Source organism: Pagrus pagrus, assembly GCF_965226575.1.
Source record: "Pagrus pagrus genome assembly, chromosome: 4".
Classification (NCBI taxonomy): Eukaryota; Metazoa; Chordata; class Actinopteri; order Spariformes; family Sparidae; genus Pagrus; species Pagrus pagrus.
Genome location: NC_140188.1, coordinates 29,512,051 through 29,540,033, shown reverse-complemented (window position 1 = coordinate 29,540,033; position 27,983 = coordinate 29,512,051). Strand labels below are relative to the sequence as shown.

The 27,983-nt window shown below is 38.5% G+C and overlaps 1 protein-coding gene across 1 annotated transcript; it reads left to right on the top strand.

Annotated features, from left to right (window-relative positions):
• Nucleotides 1-238: 238 nt before the first annotated feature.
• Nucleotides 239-27,691, top strand: LOC311255513 (alpha-2-macroglobulin-like; the record flags this gene model as incomplete). The annotated part of the gene is made up of 36 exons (XM_084350055.1): nt 239-324; nt 488-668; nt 842-998; nt 1,445-1,497; nt 1,953-1,973; nt 3,188-3,353; nt 3,452-3,536; nt 3,636-3,786; nt 4,473-4,590; nt 8,706-8,815; nt 8,907-9,074; nt 9,358-9,585; nt 10,568-10,631; nt 10,753-10,898; nt 11,850-11,999; nt 12,380-12,526; nt 12,634-12,730; nt 12,851-13,022; nt 14,637-14,862; nt 15,619-15,745; nt 15,931-16,052; nt 16,150-16,201; nt 16,477-16,560; nt 19,452-19,628; nt 19,982-20,057; nt 20,485-20,641; nt 20,908-20,982; nt 21,283-21,445; nt 21,526-21,713; nt 24,583-24,795; nt 25,873-25,997; nt 26,246-26,336; nt 26,453-26,521; nt 26,605-26,710; nt 27,361-27,402; nt 27,522-27,691. The coding sequence occupies 36 exons, from the start codon at nt 239-241 to the stop codon at nt 27,524-27,526; spliced, it is 4,398 nt and encodes a 1,465-aa protein (XP_084206181.1). The 3' UTR covers nt 27,527-27,691.
• Nucleotides 27,692-27,983: the final 292 nt, after the last annotated feature.

Here is a 27,983-nt window from a genome sequence, read left to right as displayed (position 1 = left end):
TTGTCCTTTTGTTTTGTAGGAAAATAGTCATTTAATTTAAAAAAAAAGAGCCTTTCAGTTGCAGTCAGCCTGAAACACTACATTAAGAACATCTTCAAATCTGTAACTGATTAACTTCCCTGAAAAACAGATAGAGTGGTTGCATGATGAGTTGCATCATGTGTGTGTGAGCGGGGGTGGATTTCTGTATTGAAGGCTATTTAACAGATGCTGACTCTGAGTCCCCTGTCAGTCAGCCATGGGTCCTCCTGGAATTCAGATGTGGACATGGACAGCGTGTGTCTTCTTAAGTTGGTTGTGTGTTGGTCAAGCAGCAACAGGACCGTAAGTTGACCTTTCCTATCCGACAGAATAATAATAGCATGCGTATGGGGGTTTACATGAATTTGAATAATGCTTTATTGCTGCATAATCTTCTGGGTTGGAGTGTCCTCCATGTCAGATCCAGTGAGGTACCTACTGTATGTGTGTATGTTTCTGACTGTAGGCAGTACATGGTCACCATTCCTGCAGTTCTCGAAGCTGGAGCTAACACCAAATTCTGTGCGAGTCTCCTGCAGCCCAATGAGACTCTGGTCATGACTGTCACTTTGACGTCCCAAGAGAAGAATACAACCCTTCTCCAGAAGACATCCAGTAAAGAGTTTCACGACTGCATTCAATTTGAGGTCAGCTCTCGAAATGGACTATAAGACACAGATTTGTCGCACAAAATATTTTTAAAAAGTCACAATGGTGTTTATCGACAAATGCTTTTGTTATACAGCATACACTTGTGATTTTAAGAGAAAACTGATCTTAATGGCGCCTTTGCTGTCTATTAAATATTTGTCTGTAACAGGTTCCTTTAGTGCAGAATGAGCTGGTGCAGAAGTTGGAAGTGGAGGTACGAGGCAACACGTTTTACTCAAAAGAAGTCAGGAGTGTCAAAATCAAATTCTATCAACCAAGGACATTTGTCCAAACAGATAAACCAATCTACCTCCCTGGACAAACAGGTAACCTTCAGATGATTATCTATGATGTTGTACACAACATAGATTATTCTTGGGATAGTGAAAATTCTCATTATCCAGAATTAAAAATGTTGCACTCCGGTTTGTGTTTTCATCCCTCGCTGGGAAACCCATCATAATCTCCCAGATTGTAGTCCACTGCATGCTGAAATTGGCTTCAGATGCCCTGTGACAATTAGCTGCAGTAAATAGAAGAAGAGAACAACTGAATGACAATAGTATAGTTGAAGGAATGGGTCACAGGCTCTGCTCTAATGTTAAAGAATGCACAACAGATAACAGAGGGAACAAGCCAACAGTAAGTTAACTGTTATTCTAATGTATATTAACTAGGTTTGGAAGTACTGATGTAATTTCTCAGTTGACTGTTGAACTTTGCTGTAGATGAGCTGAAAATGCTTCATATAATTTCTTTACATTTCTCTCAGTGCATTTCAGAGTCATCACACTAGACTCCAAGTTGAGACCTGCCAGTCAGCTGGTGAGTTTTTGGACGCATGAAGGCTATTTGGGCATATTCTGATGGATTTTATACATGAGCACCATTGTTTATTTGTGATGACCTGTAATGTAATAGCAGTCCAAAAAAAAATGTGCTTGTTGTTGGATTTTGTGCTCTCCTCAGCTACTGTGTGTACTCCTGAGACTTAAAGCGACATCTGTTTGTTCATGTTGTGAACATTTATATTTAATCGTCATTTAGTTATTGGATTGTGCTCAAAATGGACAGATTCACATCATAACAGAAGTCAGTTATGTAATGAGTTGACTGACATGGTTGGTGTTATGTGACTCAGTCAGCTCCTGGTGAAGCTCTGGGTCAATAGTACAACCAGGGCCTCTTTCAGTAAACTTGTCTGTGCTGCGTTTGAACATTTTTGCTGATGCTGTAATAAATCAGTTATATATAACATATCTCTCATTTTTTTCTTGCAGTACAATATCATTGAAATCGAGGTAAGACAATGTCCTCATACCCTTTTTTCTCATGTAATAAAATAGACACACCAAAAGACTAAGCTTTCTGTTAAGTTAACAATTCTGTCACCTCAAAACTTAACCCCCAAGAACAATATCATGCAAAGCTATCGTAACCTGAAACAGATACAACAACACATGGCTATAACATTCTGTCGGCTTAACCTCTGTCAAAACGGGCTGACTTGGCTAATGATCAATAACCAGTTGATACTTTTATGTTATTTCAGTCAGGACAACTTTGTCAAAATAATCTTTATTTACTTGCACAAGTTTCATTTGGCGGTATGGTACTGTTCTGGGGCCCCCTGCTCTTAACTGACTGGAGGACATCAGAGGGAAAACCAGAAAACATTTTCTCCATAAAATATGATCCAGTTTCTACAAAATCACTGATAGTGACGTGTGACTGTTCCGTAGAGCTTTATGCTCCGTTCGCTGAAGTTATGTAGTCCAGAAACACAAGTCACTGTAACATCAAAATGATTTTGAAGCTTTTGATTTCAGGTTAAGTAATGTTGCTTTCACTGTAAAATCATGTTTTATAGGCTAATTTAACTTACCCATCCCTTCTTCTTCCGTACAAATTACATTAATGTAGTTTGGCACAAAAAAATAATCTTAACTCAAGCTCTGTTTTCAAGCATTTCTGTAGACTTATAAAGCATATAACGGTCTTCATCAACAGAGTTTGCCCCGTTTTTGTTGTTATTTTTTATGCACTGCACAAGCTCCACTCAGATATACGGACTGTGATATTAAAGCTAATCATTCGTTTAGATTTATTTCAACAATTTTATTCAATTTGATTTAAAAAGGATATGAAGCAAAATATATATAATTCTTTTTAGCAATAATTTCTCTTCATATATCTGCAATGGACAGTATCCACTGATACCAGTATATCTGTTACTGGATACTACTACTGCCATTAGTTGGGATCTGTTGGAGGTAGTTAATTTTTTTTTTAAAAAGTGTGTGTAATATAAAGTGTAGGCTTCAAGTGCTTTAAGTAAACATGATGTTTTCACAAAGAGTCAAGTACAATTTTACACCATCCAAAGATAAGATAAAAATAATCAGTCAGCAGCATGGTATGGTTTGCACTGTATTTCTGTGTACATGTTACCTCTTACAGTAGTTTCCCTTTTTTGTCATGAATACCTTTTTGTCCCATGTATTTTATTACACAGGATGTTAACAGCAACAGGATTGGACAGTGGCTGAGCAAGACATCCGGTGGTAAAATACTGCAGCTTTCTTACTCCTTGAACTCTGAGGCCCGTGAAGGAACCTACAACGTTATTGTATCAGTTGGTGAAGAAAAAATATATCATGCTTTCAAGGTTGAGAAATATGGTATGTCATATTTGTTTTTTATAACTTTTCATTTCAGTCCATTTGAAAAATAACATAAAAATCAAGCAAGAATGCTAACAATCCTATTTTGTTCCCAGTTTTGCCTAAATTTGATGTCAAAATAAAATCATGTGACGAGGCAAATATTGATCAGGAAGAAATCGAAGCTGAAGTATGTGCAAAGTAAGTCAAAGGCCTTTCACTCATTACACTACAATTGATCCAATGTGGTGCTGAATGACTCCTTTAAACAACACAATTTTCTATGACCATCATAAAAAGGTATACATATGGCCAACCTGTACCAGGCAGTGTTCATGTTGAGATGTGCCGACCTCTTCAACGCTACGGGTATCGTGTTCCTATAATTGACCTTGATAATCCGGAGGGTGTCCCTGATATAACAGCCCCATGTCACAAGGAGACAAAGCAGGTACAGTTTCATCTGTGCTGAAACAATGTGAAGATAAAGGTAGACCTTATATGTGCTTATACAGTCTCTGTGTGTGCATTATTCCATAAAAAACAATGAAATACTGCAGCAACTTCTGAACTGTTTGGGTAATCTGTTTAATCATGTTGGGGGAAATTCAATCATGCTTTCATTGTAACAACCATTCAATACTGGGCTCGAGTACATTCCCCCTACAGCTTCAGTCTGCAGTCGAGATTACAGTACATAAGCACCCAACAATGGAGGTCACTTCAACTGATCGCTGCTGCAGTCAGGTTGATAAATGGAAGTAAAGATAAATCCACTTTTTAAATCCTTAATGTAAAATATGTTCTCTCAGAGCTCTCCTTCTGTTGGTAAATGGCTCCAGATCAGAGCAGAATCTAATGTGACTCTGGGTGTTTATTGCTCCATTTTATCTGGGTCTGCCACCGACTCTCTCCTCCAGAGCTGGCTGACCCTGAGCAGCTGCAGCGGCTATGCACCCCTTCTCCACTCGTTCCTCCCAACATTTTGTGTATTTGCTCTGCTTTGATGGAGAGACCCCTAGAGGCAGAAAATACATATTATATACATTATATACATAATGTGTTTGAAATTGGGAGAGTTTGTCCATTCATTTTTTCATTTATTCCAATTTTGTCTTGTTTTATTGTACTTCACAGACAGACAAGGCGGGTTGTGCCACTTTTACCTTGAAGATGTCCACTTTCACAAAACTTGACCAAAAGGTGTTGAGGGATGAGCTGGACCTCAAGGCCACAGTGGAAGAGGAGGGGACAGGCAAGTTATATAATATCTTATCATATATTTAGATTTTACAAAGAGAACAAGTATCAAGAAAATTACAGTGTCATGAATTTAAACAATACGGCTTACTGACGTAACATGAAGGCTTCTTTTATGGGGTGCCGATTGTAAAGTTGCGCATGCTAAAATAAACAGCAACTTTTCCACACATTTAGTACCAAACCCCATTAAAAAGATGTATGTGAATTTGTTTATATCGCTTTTGACCAGATTTACAGAAATATTTGTGAACTTTGTGATATTTACTTCTCTTGTAAAAATATAATGTCAATGTTAAATCTAAATCTAAATGTTAAATATTAAATCTAAATGTTAAATGTTAACTCTAAATCTAAATGTTAAATCTAAATGTTAAATTTAAATCAAAATGTTAAATATAAATCTAAATGTTAAATATAAATCTAAATGTTAAATCTAAATCTAAATGTTAAATATAAATCTAAATCTAAATGTTAAATATAAATATAGATCTAAATGTTGAATCTAAATGTTAAATCTAAATGTTAAATCTAAATCTAAATGTAAATGTTAAATCTAAATGCTAAATGTTAAATCTTAAGACGGAGTATTAGGGCCACATTGAGGGAAAAAAAAAAATCACAAACTTCGAGAATAAAGTCGTAATTTATGAGAATAAAGTCGTAATTTACGAGAATAAAGTCATAATATTACGAGAATAAAGTCGTAATATTACGAGAATAAAGTCGTAATTTATGAGAATAAAGTCATAATATTACGAGAATAAAGTCATAATATTACGAGAATAAAGTCGTAATTTATGAGAATAAAGTCATAATATTCTAACCTGTTGTTTTAGAGGAAGACAGTTGGTAAAATGAGGGCCGTGGAGGATTTTGTGGAGTTATACTTTAGGATAGGTTTCACAAACAAGGAGATACTTAATCTTTTGGCACATCAGCATCATATCATCATAAGTTTTAGGACTTTAAAAAGACTATGCAAGAAAATGCATCTTTTCCAGAAACATATCTCTTAATAACTTCACAAGTAAGTAAACAGTCAGAATAAAATCTCTTCATACAAAGATCTGCAAGTGACCTCAAGAAATCCAATGTCTTTGGCTTACTTTTGTAATCCATGACAACTTGATCACAAATGATCAACACATATGTTCTGTAAACAATAATAACCTTGCTTTGATCACAACAGATCAATACATTTTCTGTAAACAATAAAAACTTTGGTTTGATGCAAACACATCAATACATTTTTCTGTAAACAATAAGCAACCTGTCAAGATCAACGTACTTCTGTAAACAATCTGATCACCTGTTCAATCGACCTACTTCGGTTTTAAGTACTTCGACTTCTTTCTCATAAATTATGACTTTATTCTCATAAATTACGACTTTATTCTCGTAATATTATGACTTTATTCTCATAAATTACGACTTTATTCTCGTAATATTACGACTTTATTCTCATAAATTACGACTTTATTCTCGTAAATTACGACTTTATTCTCATAAATTACGACTTTATTCTCGTAATATTACGACTTTATTCTAATAAATTATGACTTTATTCTCGTAAATTACGTCTTTATTCTCATAAATTATTACTTTATTCTCATAAATTACGTCTTTATTCTCATAAATTATTACTTTATTCTCATAAATTACGTCTTTATTCTCATAAATTACGACTTTATTCTCGAAGTTTGTGATTTTTTTTTTCCCTCAATGTGGCCCTAATACTCCGTCGTAAAATCTAAATGCTAAATGTTAAATCTAAATGTCACGGGTGAAACTAAATATTTAGCTAATATGCAAATTCACACTGCCTGTCACCGGAAGTACCAAAATAAAAGCTACCGAGTGCTGTAGTGGCTCTACTGTGGTGTATGCTGTATCTGTGCTAGCCCTTTTCAAACAGAGAAGCCGCATTATCGCCGGAGCGGTGGTTCGCTAATTCTCCGCTGTTGGTTGTTCACACAGAGCCAAGCAGCGCTGGCATAAAGACAAACCGCTGTATAGTTCACAAAGAAAGCCGGCGCTGCGGCTCCGATAGAGGTACACGTCATGTTGATGACGTCTGTGTGTTTTTTCAAGGTGTTTCCCCAGGTGTCCTCCATTGACAGGAGTCCTGTCAATCTAAACATGTACCCGCTGACTGATTATAATCATATGGATGCTGTTATAATGTGTTGGGATTGAGATCCTGACCCACCAAACATCAAGCTGCTTGGCTCTGTGTGAACAAACAACGACGGAGAATTGGCGAACCGCTGCAGCGGGGATAATGCGGCGACTCTGTGAAAAGGGCTACTGTCGCTGTCCTTGCGGATGCATTGCTGAACCTATTGCTGCCGGGGCAGTGTTTCCAGCTAAGTCGCTGGACATGGTGGCAAGCAACATGAGAGCACGGTGAGGAGACGTGAGACAGTGCAGCGCAATCACTCGCCTGACTACCCGAGAAGACCGCGAACAGACGCGCAGCTTGTGAACAGGCAAGGCAGGCAACTGCTTGGGGCCCTGAGTTGCCAGGGGGCCCCCGAGACTCGGGGCCCGAGGGCTGTTTTATGAATGTTTCAAATATATATATATTCGACGCATGCCCCCCCACCCCCACCCCCCGCAAAAGACCACAATGGAAGAGAGAATTGAAAAGACGGCTTGCTCTCAACCGACCTCCCTTTAAAAATAAAGGTTAAATAAACAACAATGGGCGATTTGCATTGACATCTCGAAACCTCCCGAATGGGGCCCCATGTCAATCAATCCCACCTCACGTTCACCTGTGTGATGCAGTGTTGCCAACTTTGCGACTTTGTCGCTATATTTAGCGAGTTTTCAGACCCCTCTAGCGACTCTTTTTCATAAAAGCGACTAGCGACAAATCTAGCGACTTTTTCTGGTGTATGTGGAGACTTGTGGAGACTCTGACGTGAAAGTGTATCGTTCAACGAGCAGTGGGTGCTGCCGTGGGACCGTGCCAAAGCACCCACAGTGACAGTCCTCTGTCACAGAGGACTGGGCCGTCTGTGGGTGCTTTGGCACGGTCAAGATTAGGAAGTGCAGCCGGGAGGGACTGTTGTGTGACAGTCCCTCCCGGCTGCAGTCAGAGCAGGAGAAGTTCACCCCTCGAGTCCAGACTGCGAGTCACGCATGCGCGAAGCCGCCGCTGGCTGATCCCTTTGAAATGTAGAAACGGTAACATTGTTATGTGAATTAATTCACATTCGGTTAGTTTGCAAGCTGAGCTGGACCCACACTTCATTGGGTCCAGCTGGGTTCGAGTGCAGCTCTGCCTGGCCACTGCCATGGACGCGGTTATGGTCAGCAACAAGTTACAAAAAAAAAAAAAAGTGTCACCTAAAGTTAGTTGCTGACCTGTCCTCCTTGACAGGAAGAAGCAGCACTCTAAAATATTAGAGCTAGCAAATTAATAGTATTAATTAATAAAAAGTATTAATTTGCTAGCTATTAGGGTAGAAGAAAGTAAATAAGCAAACTTATTATGTTATGGAAATTTTTGCTTGGGGCCCCAACAGACTCGCCTCTGACCGCGAATAGCGCTTGTTCGCGACAATGAGCTTTTATTTTGGTACTTCCGGGGACAGGCAGTGTGAATTTGAATATTAGCTAAATATTTAGTTTCCCCGTGACATTTAGATTTAACATTTAGCATTTAGATTTAACATTTATAGCCTATTTAGATTTAGAGTTAACATTTAGATTTAACATTTATATTTATATTTAGATTTAACATTTAGATTTAACATTTAGATTTAGATTTAGATTTCACATTTAGATTTACATTTAACATTTAGATTTAAATTTAACATTCATATTTATATTTAACATTTAGATTTAGATTTAACATTTAACATTTACATTTAATATTTAACATTTAGATTTAACATTTGGATTTAACATTGACACTATATTTTTACAAGAGAAGTAAATATCACAAAGTTCACAAATATTGCTGTAAATCTGGTCAAAAGCAATATTAAAAAATTCACATACGTTTTTTTAATGGGGTTTGGTGCTAAATGTGTGGAAAAGCTGCTGTTTATTTTAGCATGCGCAACTTTACAATCGGCGCCCCATATTCTTGTGCAGATATTTCAAACGCAGGACAGGAGAAAATAAGGATTTCATATGTTGTTGGAAAGCTGTCGTTCATTGACACACCCAAGATTTATGAGCAAGGATCAAATGTGGAGGGAAAAGTAAGTGAATGTGGTCTTCACTTCTTCAGTATAATTCTCTGCAAATCAAGCCATGGGCAATGACAGTGATACCACTTTGTGCCTCCAACAGGTTAAAGCAGTTTATTACAATAATACACCCATTCCTGACATGCCGGTATACCTGTTTGAGGGTGAGAGATGGTCGGCAAATCGACTACAGAATCTCACAACGGACAACAATGGTGTTGCTGCTTTCTCATTGAGCACAGCTAACTTTAAAGGCGACTTCCAACTCCACGTAAGTAAGATAAGACACAGAAACCACAATCTGTTAGCTTACATTCATAAGTCACATCATAATGCTTTTTTGAAGGTGATAACGTAGCCCAAACACTGATATCTTTAATGGTATCTCAAAATGCTACAACTGAACAAGGCGCCAGCGTAGTAGCTAGTGCCCATCTTGGAACTGTTTACCATTTCTACCTAAATATTTGCTTGGCTGTGAAGAATGAACTCACTTTCCAAAGTGTTCTTTTATCTCAACCACTTCACTTATTTATGTTTTTTCTGCAATCTAGGTTGGCAACAAACCGGCACTGGGGTATGATCCTTATAGAGTTGCACACTATGAAATCGGAAATCATATGGTGTCTTTGGTCCAACCTACTTCCCCTGATACTAAATCCACGAGCTCCCTGGAGGTGAAGAAGAAGGATGCACCACTTCTTTGTGACAGAGAAGAAGACATCTCCATTAAATACACTGTAGTTGGAGAGGCGCAAGGCTCTGTGGATGTGATGTATCTGGTGAGTGGTGGGTGAACTGATTGTCGGCTCGACACCAGTTCTCTTCCAGAGACATGGACAGAAGAGATATTTTTAATCTGACCTTTAAACTAGATTACTGGCATCTGGCAAGATCCACTGTGTACGATTTACGAGGATCCATTAGTGTGAAGGGAATATAATATTCATAATTAGGGTTTTGATCAGTGTATAATCATATAATATATAATAATATATAATCACCTGAAACTAATAATCATTGTGTTTTCATTACCTTTGAACAAGCCTTTTAAATCTACAGAGGGAGCAGATCCTCCTCCAAAGATGTTGCACCAGCATCTAACACAAAAAAGCAACATCTGTTATGTAATCTTAAAATAATTGATAGATTCATAATAATCCAAAATTACAGGATACACTGTAAACACGGCTTCAATCGCAGAAACAGTAATACATAAAATGTACAATTGAATATTATGAGGCTACTTTGTGAAGAAAAATGAAAAAGAAAATGTTTTGATAGACCCAGTAATATTCCATAGAGATAAAATGTACACTGATCCCCATTGATGACTGGCCAGCCTTTTACATTGCACACTGCAAATTATGTGTTTCCAAATGTGCAAATTTTAATCACCTTTCCAAAAAACAGCTAAATAGAATATGGATTGTTGTGTGTTTGTACCTTGTACCTTGTTTCCATCCATTGCTTTTATCCAAATAATAGGAGTTGAGCGACACTTGTTGAACTTGTGAGACCTGTGAGACAGGCCCCAGATCCCCCTTTTAGCTGAACAACCACATATTGGTGTCTTACACACTGAACCTGTACAGAAAACTTTTTGACCTGAATCATAGAAACAAATACCCCTCAGTACTTAATAAAATGACAAATGATCACACACCAGAACACCGGGCAGTGTTGTAACCTGATGTTAAAGGATATCGAGTTTTTAGTGTAACATTACTCATTCTTTATGTCCCTTTCTCTGAAATGCTTCAGGTTTTATCCAGAGGAGCCATTGTCATGCAAGGACTTAAACAGATCGAGGTGCAAGATAAGTCAGGTGGGCAAAGTATGACGTCTTAATAACCCTTTATTCGAGACCGAATGAGCTGCATTGTTATTGATCTATTGTTTCATGTGTATGATGATTGTTGTTAATAACAGTTGGTTTGTTGTTTCAGTGACTGAGGGTGAGATGTCCTTCAAGTTGAAAGTGTCTGCAGAGATAGCACCAGACGTCCAGATTGTGGCTTACGCCGTCCTCCCCAGTGAGGCTGTGATCGCCCACAGTGCTGACTTCTCCACTGAGAAATGTTTTAGTCACAAGGTCAGTATAAGAAGACTTGTGTTACTGACTGTGCTTGTCAAAAGCACGCGTAAAATCAAAAGGTATTTTAATTGTGTTACAAAAGGTCAATATGTGGCCGTGATCAATTATATGAACAGCCTCCAAGACCAACTGAGGTCAGTTTGACATCAGGGGATACGGTATGGAGGTGATTTACAGCAGCTGCTTAGTGAGAGACAAATGTATCCAAGACTGTGAATGAGTTGTATTTTGTTTCTGTTGAGTTTGAATGAAGTGTGTTTTAAGATGAATTAACAAGGCAAGTAAGCTCCTCTTTGTTCAGTGAAAGAGAGAAATGTTACTACAGATGGCATATGGTTATATTACTATTTGGTAAGGAAAATAGATGGAAAAGTATTTACTTTCTTGACTTTTGTCATTTGTTTTGTTCATTTATAACACTAAAAGCAAAGACAACTTGTGAAAATGGGTAAATGAAACTCCCAGACAGGACAGGGTTAGCTGATTAGCATGACGACTTACATAATGATAATGTGAGTTTTTTTCCTCTAATGTTTAAAACTAAAATTCTGGCCATGTCTTACAAATTGCTCCTTTAATATTTCACAGGTATGGTTGTGCAACCCCTTTGCAGTAGTTATACTTACTAACATAAACTAAAGCATATCAGCAATATGTCATGCGTGCAAATTAAAGTTAAGAACCATGAGGCCATTCCTCTGTCAAGCACCTCTGACCATGGAAAAAATGACATTCTAGTGAGTGACTTCTATGTTTCCTCTCCCCTGCGAGGTACTTTGCACATAAAGGTATTAGCTCAATGAAAAGGACAGTGATTTAATTTGACAGGCCTCCTGATCAAAAATCAATCAAGCAGTCATTTACTGTATGCATTTGACGAGATCAGAGATTGTCATCTTAAACCACTAAAACCCAGATGGTGCGTTTTGTGTTTTCTGTATGTGTCAGGTGTCCTTGGAGTTTTCTCCCTCCTCAGCTGTCCCAGGAGAGGAGACCAACCTGCAGGTGACGGCCCAGCCAGACTCTCTGTGTGGTGTGAGTGCTGTCGACCAGAGTGTCCTCATCAAGGAGCCAGGGAAGACCCTGCAGGCAGAGCAGGTAACTGCTGGAATCACCACAGATGGATGCAAACATCATCTGTGTGCCTTCTGAATAATCTTTTTCTTATATAAGGTTATCATTTTAGTTATTTCTTTCTCCTTTTTCCTTTCTCCCTCTGCCAGTTGTAGATTTTTAACCAACTGTACAGATTTTTGTTGATAATTTCACCCACGCTGGAATGAAAATACTGTACACAAAAGTTATGTTCACATATGTGAGGTATACCCCTCTGTATGCCTGAGTACAGTTTTGACAGCTATACTCTACATCCACATTTTAAGAGCACGTCTTAAATCCCAAGAATTATTTTTCGTCAGATCTTCATACAACACAAACATTTGGTCGTTTATAGCCTTGAACCATACCTTTCTTTTCAGATATTTGGGTTGTTGCCTGTCAGAAAAGCATCCTTTATTCCATATGACATTCAAGATCCTGACGAATGTCTGCATGTGAGACCTAGAAGACACATTATGCCACATCCTGACCGTGATGATAGAGAGGATGCTCATACAGTTTTCCAGGTACTGCACAAAAAATTACACCCCAAATAAAAAATATATTCATACATTATGTTGATGTACAATTGATTAACTTTTCAATGATGACTGTATTGTGTCGGATTATCTAGAATGTAGGGCTGAAGATGGCAACAAACCTGTTTATCCGAGTACCTTCATGCCTCAAATACATGGGAAGACAATACCACCAAGGCCATGGTCACTATGGTGACTTTGCTTTTCTTATCTATGAAATGACACATGCTGAATATTTACCAGATTTTAAACAGCTCACTGTGTCATTGTTGTGCTCTGCTTCTGATGAAGTATTTTCTGATTTTGTTTCAGGTATTTCTATGAGGTATGACAGTGTTCCATCAGTGGAGAGAGTGATGGTGGGAATGGCAGGTATGCCTGGTCCTGGTGGGGGAGCTGGAGGATATATTGAGGATATTTCACCAATAGAGACAGTCCGCACTTTCTTCCCCGAAACCTGGATATGGGACCTGGTGGAAGTCGGGTGAGCTCCTCACATGAAATTACGAAAAATGTATTATTATTATTATTATTATCATTATTATATTATTATTATTATTATTATTATTATTATTATGGTTCTCTTTGAATTCCTGCATGTACACATGTAAGGCAGATTGTGATTACAAATCATTTATGTTATTCACTTATTAATCAATTTACACATGTTCTGTTTTGACAAAAGTATTATTCGGAAACATAGCATCATATTTAGAGTTATGCTCTTTATAGTGAGAAATATTGTCTGTTTTTCCACTGAATTGTCTGAATTTCTGAATTCTCAAGAACACAATATATAGAAATATATTCACATTTGCACAGGATATTTGAGTTTAGAGTCACTTTTTTGTAGAGCTATTTACAATAGTTCAATTAATCCTACACATTAACTCATCTTCTCAAGTCGTTTTTATTTAAATGGAATGGTAAATGGACTTGCATTTCTATAGCGCTTTTCCAGTCTACAGACCGCTCAAAATACAAATACAAGTTGTTACATTGGGAAACCCTGATTAAATATTCACACTCTTGTCTTATGTACAAAATCATACATGGACTTACGCCTCCTGTATTGAACCAGTTTATAAAAATGGCATCAACTTCTACACGGAGTGCAGCTAGAGGAGACTGTTGTCCCGTTTAGAAAAAGTACTTTTAGCCAGTCTGCATTTTCAATCAGGGCTGCGTGAGTGGAACTCCATTCCAACTCACATTAGAAATCTTTCACACTTTGCCTCTTTTAAATACTTTTTAAAAAAGTGGCTAATTAGTGGTCAAAGCTGTCAACATTACATTTTAGTGCTTAATTTTTTCCCCACATTTGCTGCTCTGCCTGTCTCTCTGATGCCATCCGCCATGTTGTCTGTCAGTTTATTAATCGTCTAGTATTACTGTTGCTTTTTGTGCATGGCTTTTAATGTGTTTAGTGTTTATGTTTTGCTTGTTTGTGACCTGCTAGTTTGTTATTAGTTTGTTGTTATGTTGTGTAATTATTTTTTTGTCGATGTTGGTGTTGCTGCTTAATGTTGCTTCTGTTTTGTCTTTAGCGGCTGCTGTTTGAGCTGAGTTATGTTAGCTTGTGTGTGTATGTATGGACTTTTGCTTAGTTCTCTGCCTTTTAACCTTTATTCAGATTTAGTTTTCTAATCCTTTAATGTATTATTTGTATGTCGATAACTAAATCATTTTATTCTCTTTTCGGGTGACTCTTAACATCAGTCCAGGGACAGCAGATGTAAAATAGCCTTTTGCCTAATTCTGGCATGTTTACATTTGTTAAATTGTTTTATTAATGTGCATTGTCCCTGATTATTAAACCCTTAAATAAATAAAATAAAGCGCTCTACAACACTTGTCACATTAACCCATTCACACACACATTCATACACTGATGGCAGAGGCTGCCATGCAAGGTGCCAACTGCTCATCAGGAGCAATTTGGGGTTTAGTATCTTGCACGATTCGAACCAGCGACCTTCCGATTACTAGACGACCCACTCTACCTCCTGAGCTACAGCCATCACATTTTATGAATATGACTTATATAAGTATGTTTTTCCAGCTCACTGAATGTGTTTGTGTGTATCCTTTCATCCAGAGAGTCTGGAACGAAGGACGTGCCCTTCACTGTCCCGGACACAATCACCACTTGGGAGACAGAGGCTTTCTGTTTGTCCTCTCAGGGTTTTGGCTTGGCCCCTCGTAAAGAGATCAGAGTGTTCCAGCCTTTCTTCCTTGAGCTCAGCCTGCCTTACTCAATCATTCGGGGGGAGCACTTTGAACTGAAGGCAACTACCTTCAACTACCTGTCCAGCTGCATCATGGTAATCAATGCTTTTACATTAATTAAAGATACACTATGGAAGATTTCTGCATTAAAATGTCGAAACGAGGCTAGCCCGTTGTTCTATATTTTATTGAGTTGTGTACCTACATTATCCCAAATGTCCACAAGTTTCAAGGTAATGGTGCATCTCAGCAGCTGCAGCAGCTATGCCCCCACTCTGCCCAGACCTCCCTCCCATAAGTCTTTTGTTTTGTTTTCTGATGAAGAGACCCCATGAATGCAGAAACCAGATATTGTGCATTTAAATGCTAATGTCAGCATGTGAACATGACAACACTAACATGCTGTCCATACTTATGTTTACCATATTCTCACAACTCAATCATGACAACAGGTTGTGGTAAACATTTGGAATTATCCTTATTTTCTTAACTAGTTTACAGTAAGTTGCGTTATGTAAGTAACTTCAGTTATGTAATGTACGTAATGTAACTTAACTTTATTAGTAAGTTAAAGTTACTCACCGTTGACTTTAACATGAGACATGAACAGCGGTCTCTTGGGTGAGAGTGCTGTGCTTGTTTGACCTGACCATCCGTCCCTAACCTCCTCCATATGTGGATTTTTTCAGCCTTTATACTACTTAATCTAATAACATACAGCAAATAAAGGTCACCAGCTAACAAGAAACATAAATATGGGTCGTAATAAGCTGCTTTCACAGTTGACCTACTGTGGCCGCTTTTCTGATGAGGACAGCCTGAAAATATATATCAATGTCTCCATCTAACAGGTCAATGTGGCTCCAGCAGCCTCCTTAGATTACACCCTCACCCCCCTCTCTGGTGACCGGTATACGTCCTGTCTGTGTGGCAATGAGCGCAACACCCTCAGCTGGACCATGGCTCCCTCAGCCTTGGGTAAGGGTCAAGCTTTCATCCACACTGGGGTAAAATGTTGAACAGTGCTGAGGTGAAGTAACTGCTGTCCCTCTTTCCCCAGCACTTCTGGTTTTCATCTCTGTGAAATCAGTGACAAAATGTTTTGACACTGTGATATTTAATGTTTTACTGGTGTTTCATGCTGTGTTGGTTGATCTTTTTAGGGACTGTGAATGTATCTGTGACTGCTGAGGCTGTACCATCCCACACTTCATGTGACAATGAGATTGTGAGCGTGCCAGACAGAGGTCGTATTGACGTGGTCACACGATCTCTCATTGTAAAGGTTGGTACCTTAACAAAAGATGACAAAGAAACCATTTCTGCACTATATTTAATACAAAATAGAAACTAAGAGAAGTCATTATTTCCTTCCCTCTCAGGCTGAGGGAATTGAGATGACGAAGAACTACAACTGGCTGCTCTGTCCAAAAGGTCAGGATGGATGGATGGATGGATGGATAACATGTCTAAATTTGGCACTTGTGCCTTGTCCAAAGCTCTTCTTTTAAATGTTATTACTTGAATACATTTCATTAAAGTAATGTCAGAGCTGATCATGACCCAACGACCCATCTTATTTTCAGTCTGACCTGTTTCAGTATACAAACTAAAGTGTTAATTAAATCTCAATGACGCCTTTGTTTTAGTCTTGAGTTCTACTTGAGGATGCTCTCTATATTATGTTTGTTCTCTTTCTCTGCACACAGATGAGGCTTTGACAGAGGAAATAGACATACAACTCCCTGAGGTCATGATTGATGGATCTGCCCGAGCTACACTATCAGTCCTAGGTAAACTAATAAATGATTTAAATGGAGTGTTGTTTGAACCAGTGGTGGAAAGAGTACTGAAAACCTGAACTCAATTACAAATACAGTAACATTACTGAAATATTTCTCAATTACAAGTAAAGCTACTGGTATTAAAATAATACTTTACAGTAATAGTTACTTTTTTAACCCTTTATGTTTAATGCATTATCAATAGCAGACATTCAATCAAAGGGGTTTCTGTTTCTCCAAATCTTCAGTCTAAATTACTTCCAACTTGTGCATTGTTCTTGTCAGAACACACAGGATAGTGTCAAGTATCAAATCAAAAGGGCAATAGTACAAACCAGGAATAACTTGGGGAATAAAAGCCAGAAAGACACGATGGCAAGATGAAACCCGGAGACACAGGAGTGGAGCAGAACTTTTGAAAGTTTGCAAAAAAATAAAAACGCGTCCATGAACTGTTTTGAGCAAAGAACTGAGCGACGTGAAGCGTAATTTCGTCACAGGATGACGCGGTGTAGGCTAAATGGCTCGAAATGCGTGGACATGGAAGTAAACAGAGGCTAGAGGTAAATAAACAAGGAGACAAAATGGAGAGAGGACATGTTTTTGCAGCTGAAACAGCTGATCAGTCATGTGAGTTGAATGCTCGCTACATCAGAGTTTATTCAGCAAATCTGTTTCCTTCAAACATCGTTTCCTAACAAACTCAAACTATGACAGTTCTGCGCAGCGTTCATGGTCACTGCTCCAAACGTGGGCCCGCTGCAGAGTTTTGTTCTTTGTCCAAAGACCAGGGTTTTCACTGGCCCATTTGTGATTGGATAGCCTTAGACTAGCTTTTAGGTTTAAGTTTAGATATCAATTCACATTGTACTCAGTACTCAGATATGATATGATTTTTTTGAGTAGATTACATGGTGTAATGCATACTTAAGAACAAGTAACATTCGTACAAGTACAAGTATAAAAGTACCCAAACACTTAATTACTGTAATTTGAGTAGATGTAATTAGTAGGGCTGTCAAAAAATGTGTTTATTTTGATTAATTACATGAAAAATTCAGTAACATGACCTTACGTCTCTAAACACTTTCCACAGCAGCGTTGTAAACATGATGGAGGCAGTAACTCAACGCTGCTGAGCGTACTGAATGGAAAAGTCCCACTGCAGCCATCGTTTCTAACTGTCAAACAGTTAACATCCTTTCTCAAACCGAGAATGGGCTGTGGTTAATAGTTGGAAGTTGATCCCAGAGGCAGTCGTTTCAGCATGATTAGCATCATTAGCATGAACAGCAGTAGCATGGATATTAACAGGGATAGTGATAGCTGTGACTCAAACATGAGGTCTTCTTGTGTAGTGGGAGCTGCGCAGTTCATTCATGGTCAAACTGTAACTTGTACTGTAAATTTACTGCCACTAGACAACCTCTCAGCCAAACATTACATCTTTCCTGGTGGCTAACAGCTGTCTGCTCTGTCACTCTCCTCACACTTGCTACAAACCACCTTGTTCTTAAAAAGGAGCCACGGCACTCTTAAGACACCAGAAGCTAAGCAACACACAAAAGCACAAAATTAACTTATTTGTCAAAAATTATAAAAACATTGTCAGGAAAGACCATAAAAATACCAAAACACACTGGAGTGGGACTTCAAACCATCAGAGTACTCAAACTTAAAATATCACCTCCTTTAAAAATGTATGTCCAATTATTCATTGATTCACTCATCCACCAAAATTTATTTGCATTGATATATTTTTAAATGCTTACAGTAAATATTAGCATATGTAATTAATTTTGATTAATTAATCACAAAGCTTATAATGTTTGATTTTTGTTATCGCTTGACAGCCCAGTAATTGGTTACTTCCTGGCTTTAACCATACACAATCTGGCAAGTTAACAGCATTACAGTACCTCCCTTGAAGCCTTTGTATGAAGGGCATGTTGTATAATGGTATGAAAAAACAAACTTTGAATAATATTTTTTAAATTTTTAATGATATAGTTTTCCCACAAAGAAACTCACATTACATTAGAGAAGGAACATGATCCTCATTAACCTCAGCCTCACTGTCCAGTGGGCCACTAACGTTCCAACTTTGTAACAATCTTTGTACAGTGTGAGGAACCTAACTGCTGGGTGCTAATCAAAGTTACACAGGTGCCAATCAAATAAACATTATGTTCAGGGCATGCCTATCAAGTAAATTTTCCTACAGCAGCAATAGACTTACACATACCGGCGAGGATAACAAAGCAAAACGGGCTTCATTAAAAAGTTTAACACCAGCACAAAAACGCAAACACACAATAATATGTTCATACTGTTTCTCTTGACTGTCTCTCAATATAACAACATTAGTCCTATTGCCCCAGAGTAGGAGTCGCAACATTAGCACATTAGAACACAAGGGCAAAACAGAGGGGGAAGACAAGGACTGAAATACTCAAGAGGTGATTAATAGAACACAGGTGAGGAGTGAAAAGGGCGGGACAAATGACAAAGGAAGGAAATGAAGAGCAAAACATGACACATGAGGAAAGAGCTTCAAAATAAAGTAGGAAAAACAAAACCAAAAACACAAACTATGACAAATCCAATTTCAAATAAAACATATTTAAATCTGCTGGATCTGAATTTTTGGTTGGATCCACATCAAACTGTCATCACTCATAGATACTAGCCACCTAAATATGTTAAAACAAAGTTACTGAATAAAACAAAGTTAAAACACAAAACGTGTTATAATATAAAAAACAGCATGCAGTATTAAATCTGATTCTGGTGGGGTTAACAGAAGGTTTTTGGGTGGTGTAGCAACATAACACACACTTTTATTATCTGTGTCAGGTTAGTTACATGTTCTTGCTTAGTGAGTCAGTGTTTTTGTGCAGGTGACATTCTGGGCCGAGCCCTAAAGAACCTGGATGGGCTGCTGAGGATGCCATACGGATGTGGTGAGCAGAACATGGCACTCCTGGCCCCAAACATTTACATCCTCCAGTACCTGAAAAATACACAGCAGCTGACCCCAGCTATCATACAAAAGTCTACCAACTACCTGACCAGTGGTGAGTCTCTGTTTGTTTAGAAACATATAAGACCCTTAAGATGTGCAAAATATACCATCTGCAAGCATCGGATTATTTTAGCAAAATGTATTAGCAGGAGATCTGGTGTGTGTAATCACTTGACAGCGTCCCAAACATAATCCCAAGGTCACTTGGGTGACCTTTGTTGCATGCTCTCCTCATTCCCTGTCATCTCTCTACTACCAGCTGTCCAATGAAGGCAGAATATTCCCCAAAATGTTGTTTTTCTTTGTCTGTACATTTAAACTGATGGAAACATCATAAACAAATTTCATTCCGTGTCAATATGTGAATCGTTAATGGCCTAATGATTGGTTTCTATTCTTATTCAGGCTACCAGAGACAGCTGAACTACAAAGATCCAGAGGGTGCTTATAGCACATTTGGAGCAGGACCGGGGAACACTTGGTAAGGACACTACTGATCAATCATCCATATAGAATAGTATTTGTACAGGTGCAACACTGACCATCTCTTATCAATGATATACAGTTGACCTCAAGAAAAAGAAACTATACTAAAAGCACAGAGTTGATGATGTGAATCATGTATATAAACCGTCAGGAGCAAGTACATTTTCCAGATTCTAAGTCTGATCTAAATTGCGTTCTCTGTGTTAATGACTTGAGAACTGGTGGAAAATCTGCCTGAATAATCTTTCTAAATTCCTTAATTTGTTTTTTCCATCGATGAAAACACGTGAAAAAAAAAATCCTATTTGTTTTTTTGAATGTTTAGTGTTTTCTGATGACTATCGTGAGACATTACACAGATCAAGTCCGTCCTGGTGTCGTATCCTGTCAGTTAATGTCTAACCTTGTTGTAATATGCTCAGGCTGACAGCTTTCGTGCTGAGATCTTTCGCCAAAGCCCAGTCTTTTACCTACATCGACCCAACAAAGATTGAGGAGTCAAAGACTTGGCTGGAGAGCAAACAACGTGAAAATGGCTGTTTTGAACAGTCAGGAAGACTCTTCAACAACAGAATGAAGGTAAGGTGAAAATCTCTGTAGTGTTTCATATTCTAAAAGGACTATCAGTTATCACCATCAGCTGCTGATAACTGAAACTGATGAAGGTTAGACATGTACACTTCCACTGCACCATCAGCGCCCTTTTTATTCATAGCTCAGTGGTAACTTTGAAACACTGCCACCATTTGCATCTGAATGTAAGCAGTGCTCTAAATAACCTAAATAACTTCTGAGTGTTGGAGATACAGTGGTAATAATATCTGTACGATGCTCAATCTCTACAGGGTGGTGTGTCTGATGAAGTGACTCTCAGTGCCTACATAACTGCTGCCTTCCTGGAGATGAATACGTCTGTAAATGTAAGTAGAGTCTCGGCCGTACAAACAGCTAATGTGGTTTGAAATGTAAACTTTGTCATAGGCAATAATGAATAAAACATGGTATACTTTTTGATACATTTAACTTTTTAACCTGTTGTTCAGTATCCATTCATTAAAGTCTTTTTCCAAAGTTTACTTGAATACAAGAATGTGTTCACACAGCATTCTAATACAAAACAATCATAAAACAGAATAAACATGCTGTGTTTTGATCAATAAATTCAGTTGATGATACATTTATTTATTATGATGGGTGTGTTTTTTTTTAATCTTTTGTAGGATGAGGTGGTAAAAAAGAGTCTGTCATGCCTCAGGGAGTCCATAAATGACCACAGCAATACCTACACCACTGCTCTGCTAGCATACGTCTTCACCCTGGCAGGAGACATGGAGGCCCGTGCTGAGCTTCTGAAGTACCTAGACACTGTTGCCTTAAAACAAGGTGAGTCATCTTCCTCAGGGAAATCATTGAGGCACCATTATTGTAAATTTATCTTACCTGTGCCCGTTGTCTGTTTGTAGGCGGCTTCCTCCACTGGTCTCAGACAGCAACAGAAACGTCAGCCTCTCTGTCTGTGGAGATTGGCTCCTATGTGCTGCTGGCCAAACTCAGTGCGTCTCCTACTGCTGAAGACCTGGGTTATGCCACACCGATTGTCAGATGGCTCACAGGGCAGCAGAACTACTATGGAGGCTTCTCCTCTACACAGGTACAGATTAAATAGTGTAATGCTGGATTTGGAATTGCCTGGATGAGAAATTGGATGCAGTGTGGCTTGGTTTTTCAAAGCTCAGCCCAGGTGACTTTCCTCTCAACTGCATTCTCCCATCTTGTCCAAGCTCCCTGTAGCTTCATTCCCACCGCCCTGCAGGCTCTGGTCAGCTCCACTGCTGCTCTCACCACCTCCTGAACAAAGTAGCGCCTTTTTTCCTCCGATGATCCTTCCAACTAGGAAGTTGGAAAGGATCCTAGCCCCACTCAGGCCCACGTGACCAATCCCAACAGCCTTTTGTGATGCAGCCTCGCCTAAACTAAACCACTTTTCTGGCTGTTGTTACCTGATTAAGATTGGATTTGATATCACATTTCGAATTAATTGTTGTCTCAAACTACCTGTGACTATGAGGGACTCCAAAGCAGGGGTCCCAAACTCAAATGAGCCTGGGGCCACTGCTGGTATTGTTATCTCGTAGTAGGGCCACTTAAGCATTCTGGTACTGCAAGAAAGCGCAACACTTCTGAAAATTTTGTGTTATTTAACAGAATAATGCTAAAATGCAAATACCATTTTGTATTATTTTTACATTGAACAGTTAGTGCAAAACTTTTGTCCATATTAATAACTAATTAATAACTTAATAAGTTAAAGTTAACCTTGCACTGAACTGACAAATGCAATACCTGAATACATTTTTACTTTATTACATTTGCATTCTGCTCATATTTTCCTCATACATAACCAAAAACATTTTTTTTAAACTGTGAGTGCAAATCCTTTTTCCTTATATCTTAAATAACGTATTTAAACCTTGCACTGAACTAACAAATGAAATCCCTGAATAGATTTGTACTTTATTTCTTGCAAGACACTTTGCAGCACCTCTGCTCACACAGCTGAGCTACATTTGCCTTGATGGAGGTCACAGCTGAAGTACAGCGTCAAGATGAGCATCAGTAAGCCTGGACCTGTACTCGCATTTACTGTATTAAAGTTCATACTGTAGTCGAGATACAGTTTCTCACACAGATATGTGCTTCCAAAAAGGCAGGATGGATAGAGGGAGTTCTCTGACATTGTCATGTTGTCTTTTCCTTGTGCCTCTCTGAATTTAGTTTTGGCTCACAATCTCAGCAACTCTTCTGTCACCTGGAATTTGTCATTACCCCTGATGAAAATAGCTAGCTGTGCATTTTCGGTCCAGTCTGTGCCACAGAGTATGCAGTGAAACTTCATGTCCCATTACTGTTTATAAATGTCAGTTGATAACTCGTTAATCCGCTCTGCCAATTTGTTTTCCGATCGAGAGATATTGTTGAACAAGCTCTCATTTTCTCGACATGGAATATCAGCAACTTGCAACATGCAATCCTTCATAAATGGCCCTTTGGTGGATGGCTTTCCCACTTTGGCAATTAAATTAATTCACTCACAACATAACTTGCTTCAACAGCAGCATCTGTGTCCTTCTTCACTTTATGGAAAAGACCTTGTTGAGAAGATAGTCCTCAATGTAGCTGCGTGACTCGTTGTTTCCTCTCGTCTCCCTGGTACTTCTCATATTGTCCTCTGTGTTTAGTCAAGTAATGACGTTTGACATCATATTCCTTTACATCAAGTTTTTCCTTGCATATCAGGCAGATTGCATTTTCACTGAACTCCACGAAAAATTATTGTAATATGGACTTGTCTTGTAACTGTCTGTTCATCATTGGTTTGAACAGAGACATCTTTGGTTTGCACAGCCAAACAAGTAATTTAAAAAAAATATTAGAGTAATAATTTCACGGACCGGATTACATTATATTTTGTCAAAAATATACTGTACTGTACTTTATACTCCCCTGGGCCAGGAGTTTGAGAGCCCTGCTCCAAAGCCTTATAGTGAGTAGAATAGATTTGTTGTTTTTAATATTAAATTAACTCAAATGTAAACTTAACCATTACCTTTTGAATTGTTGTCAGGCTTCAGGAATACAGGCTAGCTGAACATTTTTGCAACATTGCCTGCGTAATATATACAGGTCCACCAGCACGGCACAGCAAGTTTGAGCTTGTTTGTGCAAGTTTGTGCAGCAAGTTTGACCGCATTATCAATTGTGTTTATTCACATGACCTGGACATGTGTTTATTTGCCTCTTTAGTTAACCTCTGGACCTCAGCTTTCCCTACTGGTGCAGGGGAGCGATGAAGCAGGGGATTCATTTAAGAGTGCACAATTAATGCAATTAGTAGGCTAAAGTCACTCAAATCATGTATTGCTTCCAAATAAAGCATATTTCAGTCATAATAAGATAGATGGATGGATGGATGAGAATAAAGGGCAGGGTGGTAATTCATCACTGGGGGTGGCTGGACTGAAATTCTGCTCCTATAAATACAAAGATGTGACAGGGCATTTAGTTTAGTTCAGAGACATTGTTTTTATTAGAAAACATGCTGTTAATTACTTGGTGATATCAGATCATGCTCTGTTTACAGTACCTTTACAGCTCACTTAGCTCTGCTTTAGCAATGCCACAGTGACAAGTAAACAGTGACTCACTGTCGCCCCTCAGGCCAGGAGGACTTATTAGAGAAGGTATTACAAGAAGAGACAACCAGTACCTGGCTGCTTAACAGTTGATATCTCTCCTCCGACATAACGTCAGATCTGTTACTTCTTCACACTCTGTTGATAGGGTTGGTTCATTTTTTGAATGTCTTAAACTTAAATTATGTCCAGATCTTTCAAAATGCACCTTTAATTACATATTACAAATATTAAGGATCTGAGCATTTAATTGTCTTTGTTTAACTTAAAAGCAGTGATGGCTGTCATTAGATTTCTGATTTATTTTTTTATATGTGTGTCTCGTAGGACACAGTGGTGGCTCTTCAGGCTCTGGCTCTCTACGGAACTCTTGTGTTCAGTCCGGAGGGTTCGAGCACAGTGACAGTCCAGTCTCCCAGTGAACAGCTCGTATTTGATGTGAATCAGGGCAACAAACTGCTCTACCAGGAAGTGGTGCTGAAGGACGTGACAGGAAAGCACAGCCTGGAGGTGAAGGGCACTGCATGTGCTTCGATGCAGGTCAGTCATCACTGCAGCTCTACCTATTTCTCTTTGATATACAGCACATACATTACCACAAACACAACAATGCACCAATGTTAAATATGCATTTTTTGCCATACCTCTATTATAATGGGTCCTTGTAGTATGCTTTGTTTAATTGAAGGCTGTTTCCTTTCCAAATTAGGGGTGAAATCTGACTATTTCAGTTATTACAAAAGTATTATGTTAAGAAGATTATGTGATCTGACAATAAGTATAACAATTTAGGAAACACATGTCTTCAGTGTGTTAATTATTCCACCTAAGAAGATATGCAGCAGATGCCAGCACTCAACATCTTCCTTCATCTTTTGGTGTGTAAATGATACTTACATTACAATCATTGTAACGAGGCCACATGATTCGTTTAATAAGTCTCACTCTGAAATCTTGTGAGGTGGGTTGTTACAGTTGTTGCCTCATCTAGAACATCAAAATCAGTCAGCCATGACTGTATAAATTCTTGATGGCATTCCTTGCGCTACACTCCAAACGCCTCTGTCCATCTCTGACTCACATTTACATCATGGTCTTCCTGCAGCAACTCACCTCTGGTTACAAAACAGATTTCCTCATTTAACAAAAAGCTCTATCTCCATACAATTTTTTTTATGGAATGTTTTCAGAATAACAACCTCAGTGGCAAAAACAAGCAATTAAAGTGGACTTAACTTTGACAGTTGGAATTGCCCCAAAACGGTTGTGTTGCAACCAATAGCTGTATTTCAGCTGCCAACTGAGGTGATTTACTGGACCCATTCTCAAACATTTGGTAACAATAAATGATTTACACACCAAAATATGTAAATGTGGGGCACGTATTTAAAAATACAGGAATTCCCCTTTAGCAGGTCCAGATGTTTGTGAAGGTTAAGAAAAAGATATAGAAATGTCATCAGCATAAAGTGAAACACTATGCTCCATGCTATGGTAAATATCTGCAGATATAACAATAGTAAATGGCTTGATTGCCAGGGAAAATTAAAGGGTTACTTAAACTACATTTGTCCACTTTTATTGGTATTAAACCTTCCTTGTACACCTCTTTCCCAGATTTCTCTCCACTACAACATCCCAACTCCTACTGATGTCACCATCCTCAGTGTGGAGGTTAAACCAGAGGCTGACTGCACCCGCAAATCTCAGAGACCCAAACTCACTCTGAAGTTGAAGTCCCTGTAAGTAATCATCAACAACTGGATCTACATTATAGCAATGATAGAAGAATACTAAAACACTGAACAATCCTCTGCAGATGAACATATGGGAAATGTTTATAACTTTGTAGTTGATTCTTTGCTCACGCATGTCTTAACTGTATATAAAGCCCTGTCCAAAGCTCCATATTAAAAGATTTGTCTGCATGCAACTAGTAGATGGATGAAATGTAACTAAGTAACATCACATTTTTATGCTTGTATTACAGATATAGAGGAAAGGAGAGCACTACTAACATGGTGATCCTGGACATCAAAATGCTCTCAGGATTTGTCCCAGACCCACAGTCTTTGAAGAGGGTAAGCTATTTTAGTAGTTATTTAAACTTTAACTTTGCATTATTTGTGTGATCATTTGTGTCTATTGTTGATGTCATGACAACGGGATAACCCAGCTGAATATCATCTCCTCACAGCTCAAAGGTGCCCTGCTGGTGGATCGTGTTGAACAAAAGGAAGATCACGTTCTTGTGTACTTTAAGGGGGTGAGAGGAATTCACAGTGAATAACTATTAATGATGTTCTACACATTTGTTACTGATTGCGTTGTCTGTTTTGCTTCCAACAGCTAACAAAGGACATACCTATCAACCATATCCTTGAGATTGTGCAGGAGCACCCAGTGCAGAACCTGAAGCCAGCTGTGGTCAAGATCTATGACTACTACCAAACAAGTAAATCAGATACTCTACTACAGTCCTCTCTAATACTCAATCAATCAGTCTTTATTTTTATGGCACCAATTTACAACAAAAGTCATCTCATGACACTTTCCAAATTGAGCAGGTCTAGACCATACTCATTATAGAGACTACACCACACACTGATACACTATGCTCTTTACTAAAGCTGTACAAAAACCTGAGCATTTGTCAGAATAGCAATCCATGAACCCATTGGCTATCGTCTAATGACAATTTAGCTATGAGGGCAATGGTTTGAGGTTTCCATTGTAGCCATCAGATATCCAGATAACGAATATCTGGGCCAAGACTTCCTCCTCTGTGCCCAGGTCATTGTTTACAGTTCAATTAGCACCTTGAGATGCAAAACAGTAGGAATTTATTGTGCAGCCAGATGTTGAGAAAGCAATACAAATTTAAACCATCATCAGAGAATATGAGATTGTATTTCAGCAAATCCCTTCAATCTCTTTTGCTCTACACATTGACTGTTTACCTACAAACAATATAAGCCTGCCTGTTTAAAGGGAGTATCAAGAGAATATCATATTAGTAAATTTGAGTATTGTATGTTCTTAATGAGTTAGACTGTGGATCACTCTTATTTGATTGTTTTCTCTCTTCCATCTCTCTTCTGCTAGGTGACCAGGCTGAGACAGAATACAACTACCCTTGTGTTGCAGGTAACAATCTGTAATAACGTACAAAGGCAAATCCATACATCCGAAAGTAATTCAATGGTTGACAAACATTTCAACCACAAAAAGCAATCACTTTGAATTTTCTTTTCTTTCTTTCACAGCTTGAAGAGTGATGTGTAGTCCATCCTCAGGTGGTCGCTGATTCCAGTAATATTTAATAAAAGCACTGCTACCTTTTAATGTAATTGAATTGTACACATGCAGTTAAGAATTATTGCTCGTTAGCGAAAGACATGCACAATGGACAATGAAATAAAGTGATCTAAATCTCCACCTTACAACCACTCTCCTGTTTCACTGTTTTTCCTCTGGAGTGTCTCTGGGCTAGAGAAAGCAGACAGGCTGGGTGTCCGAGTTATGAGCAGCCCTGTGGCAAAACCCACCTTGTCAAAACCAAGTAACGTTTCCTGCATCCAAGCTTGGTGTGTGTGGAGGGACAGTCCGCCATGTGTACACAGGGCCGCCCCTGGCCAAATTGGGGCCCTTAGCAGAATTTTATTTTGAGGCCCCCCTCCTTTACAAAATGACTGTATCACCAAATGCCATTTAGGTTTACAACCTTT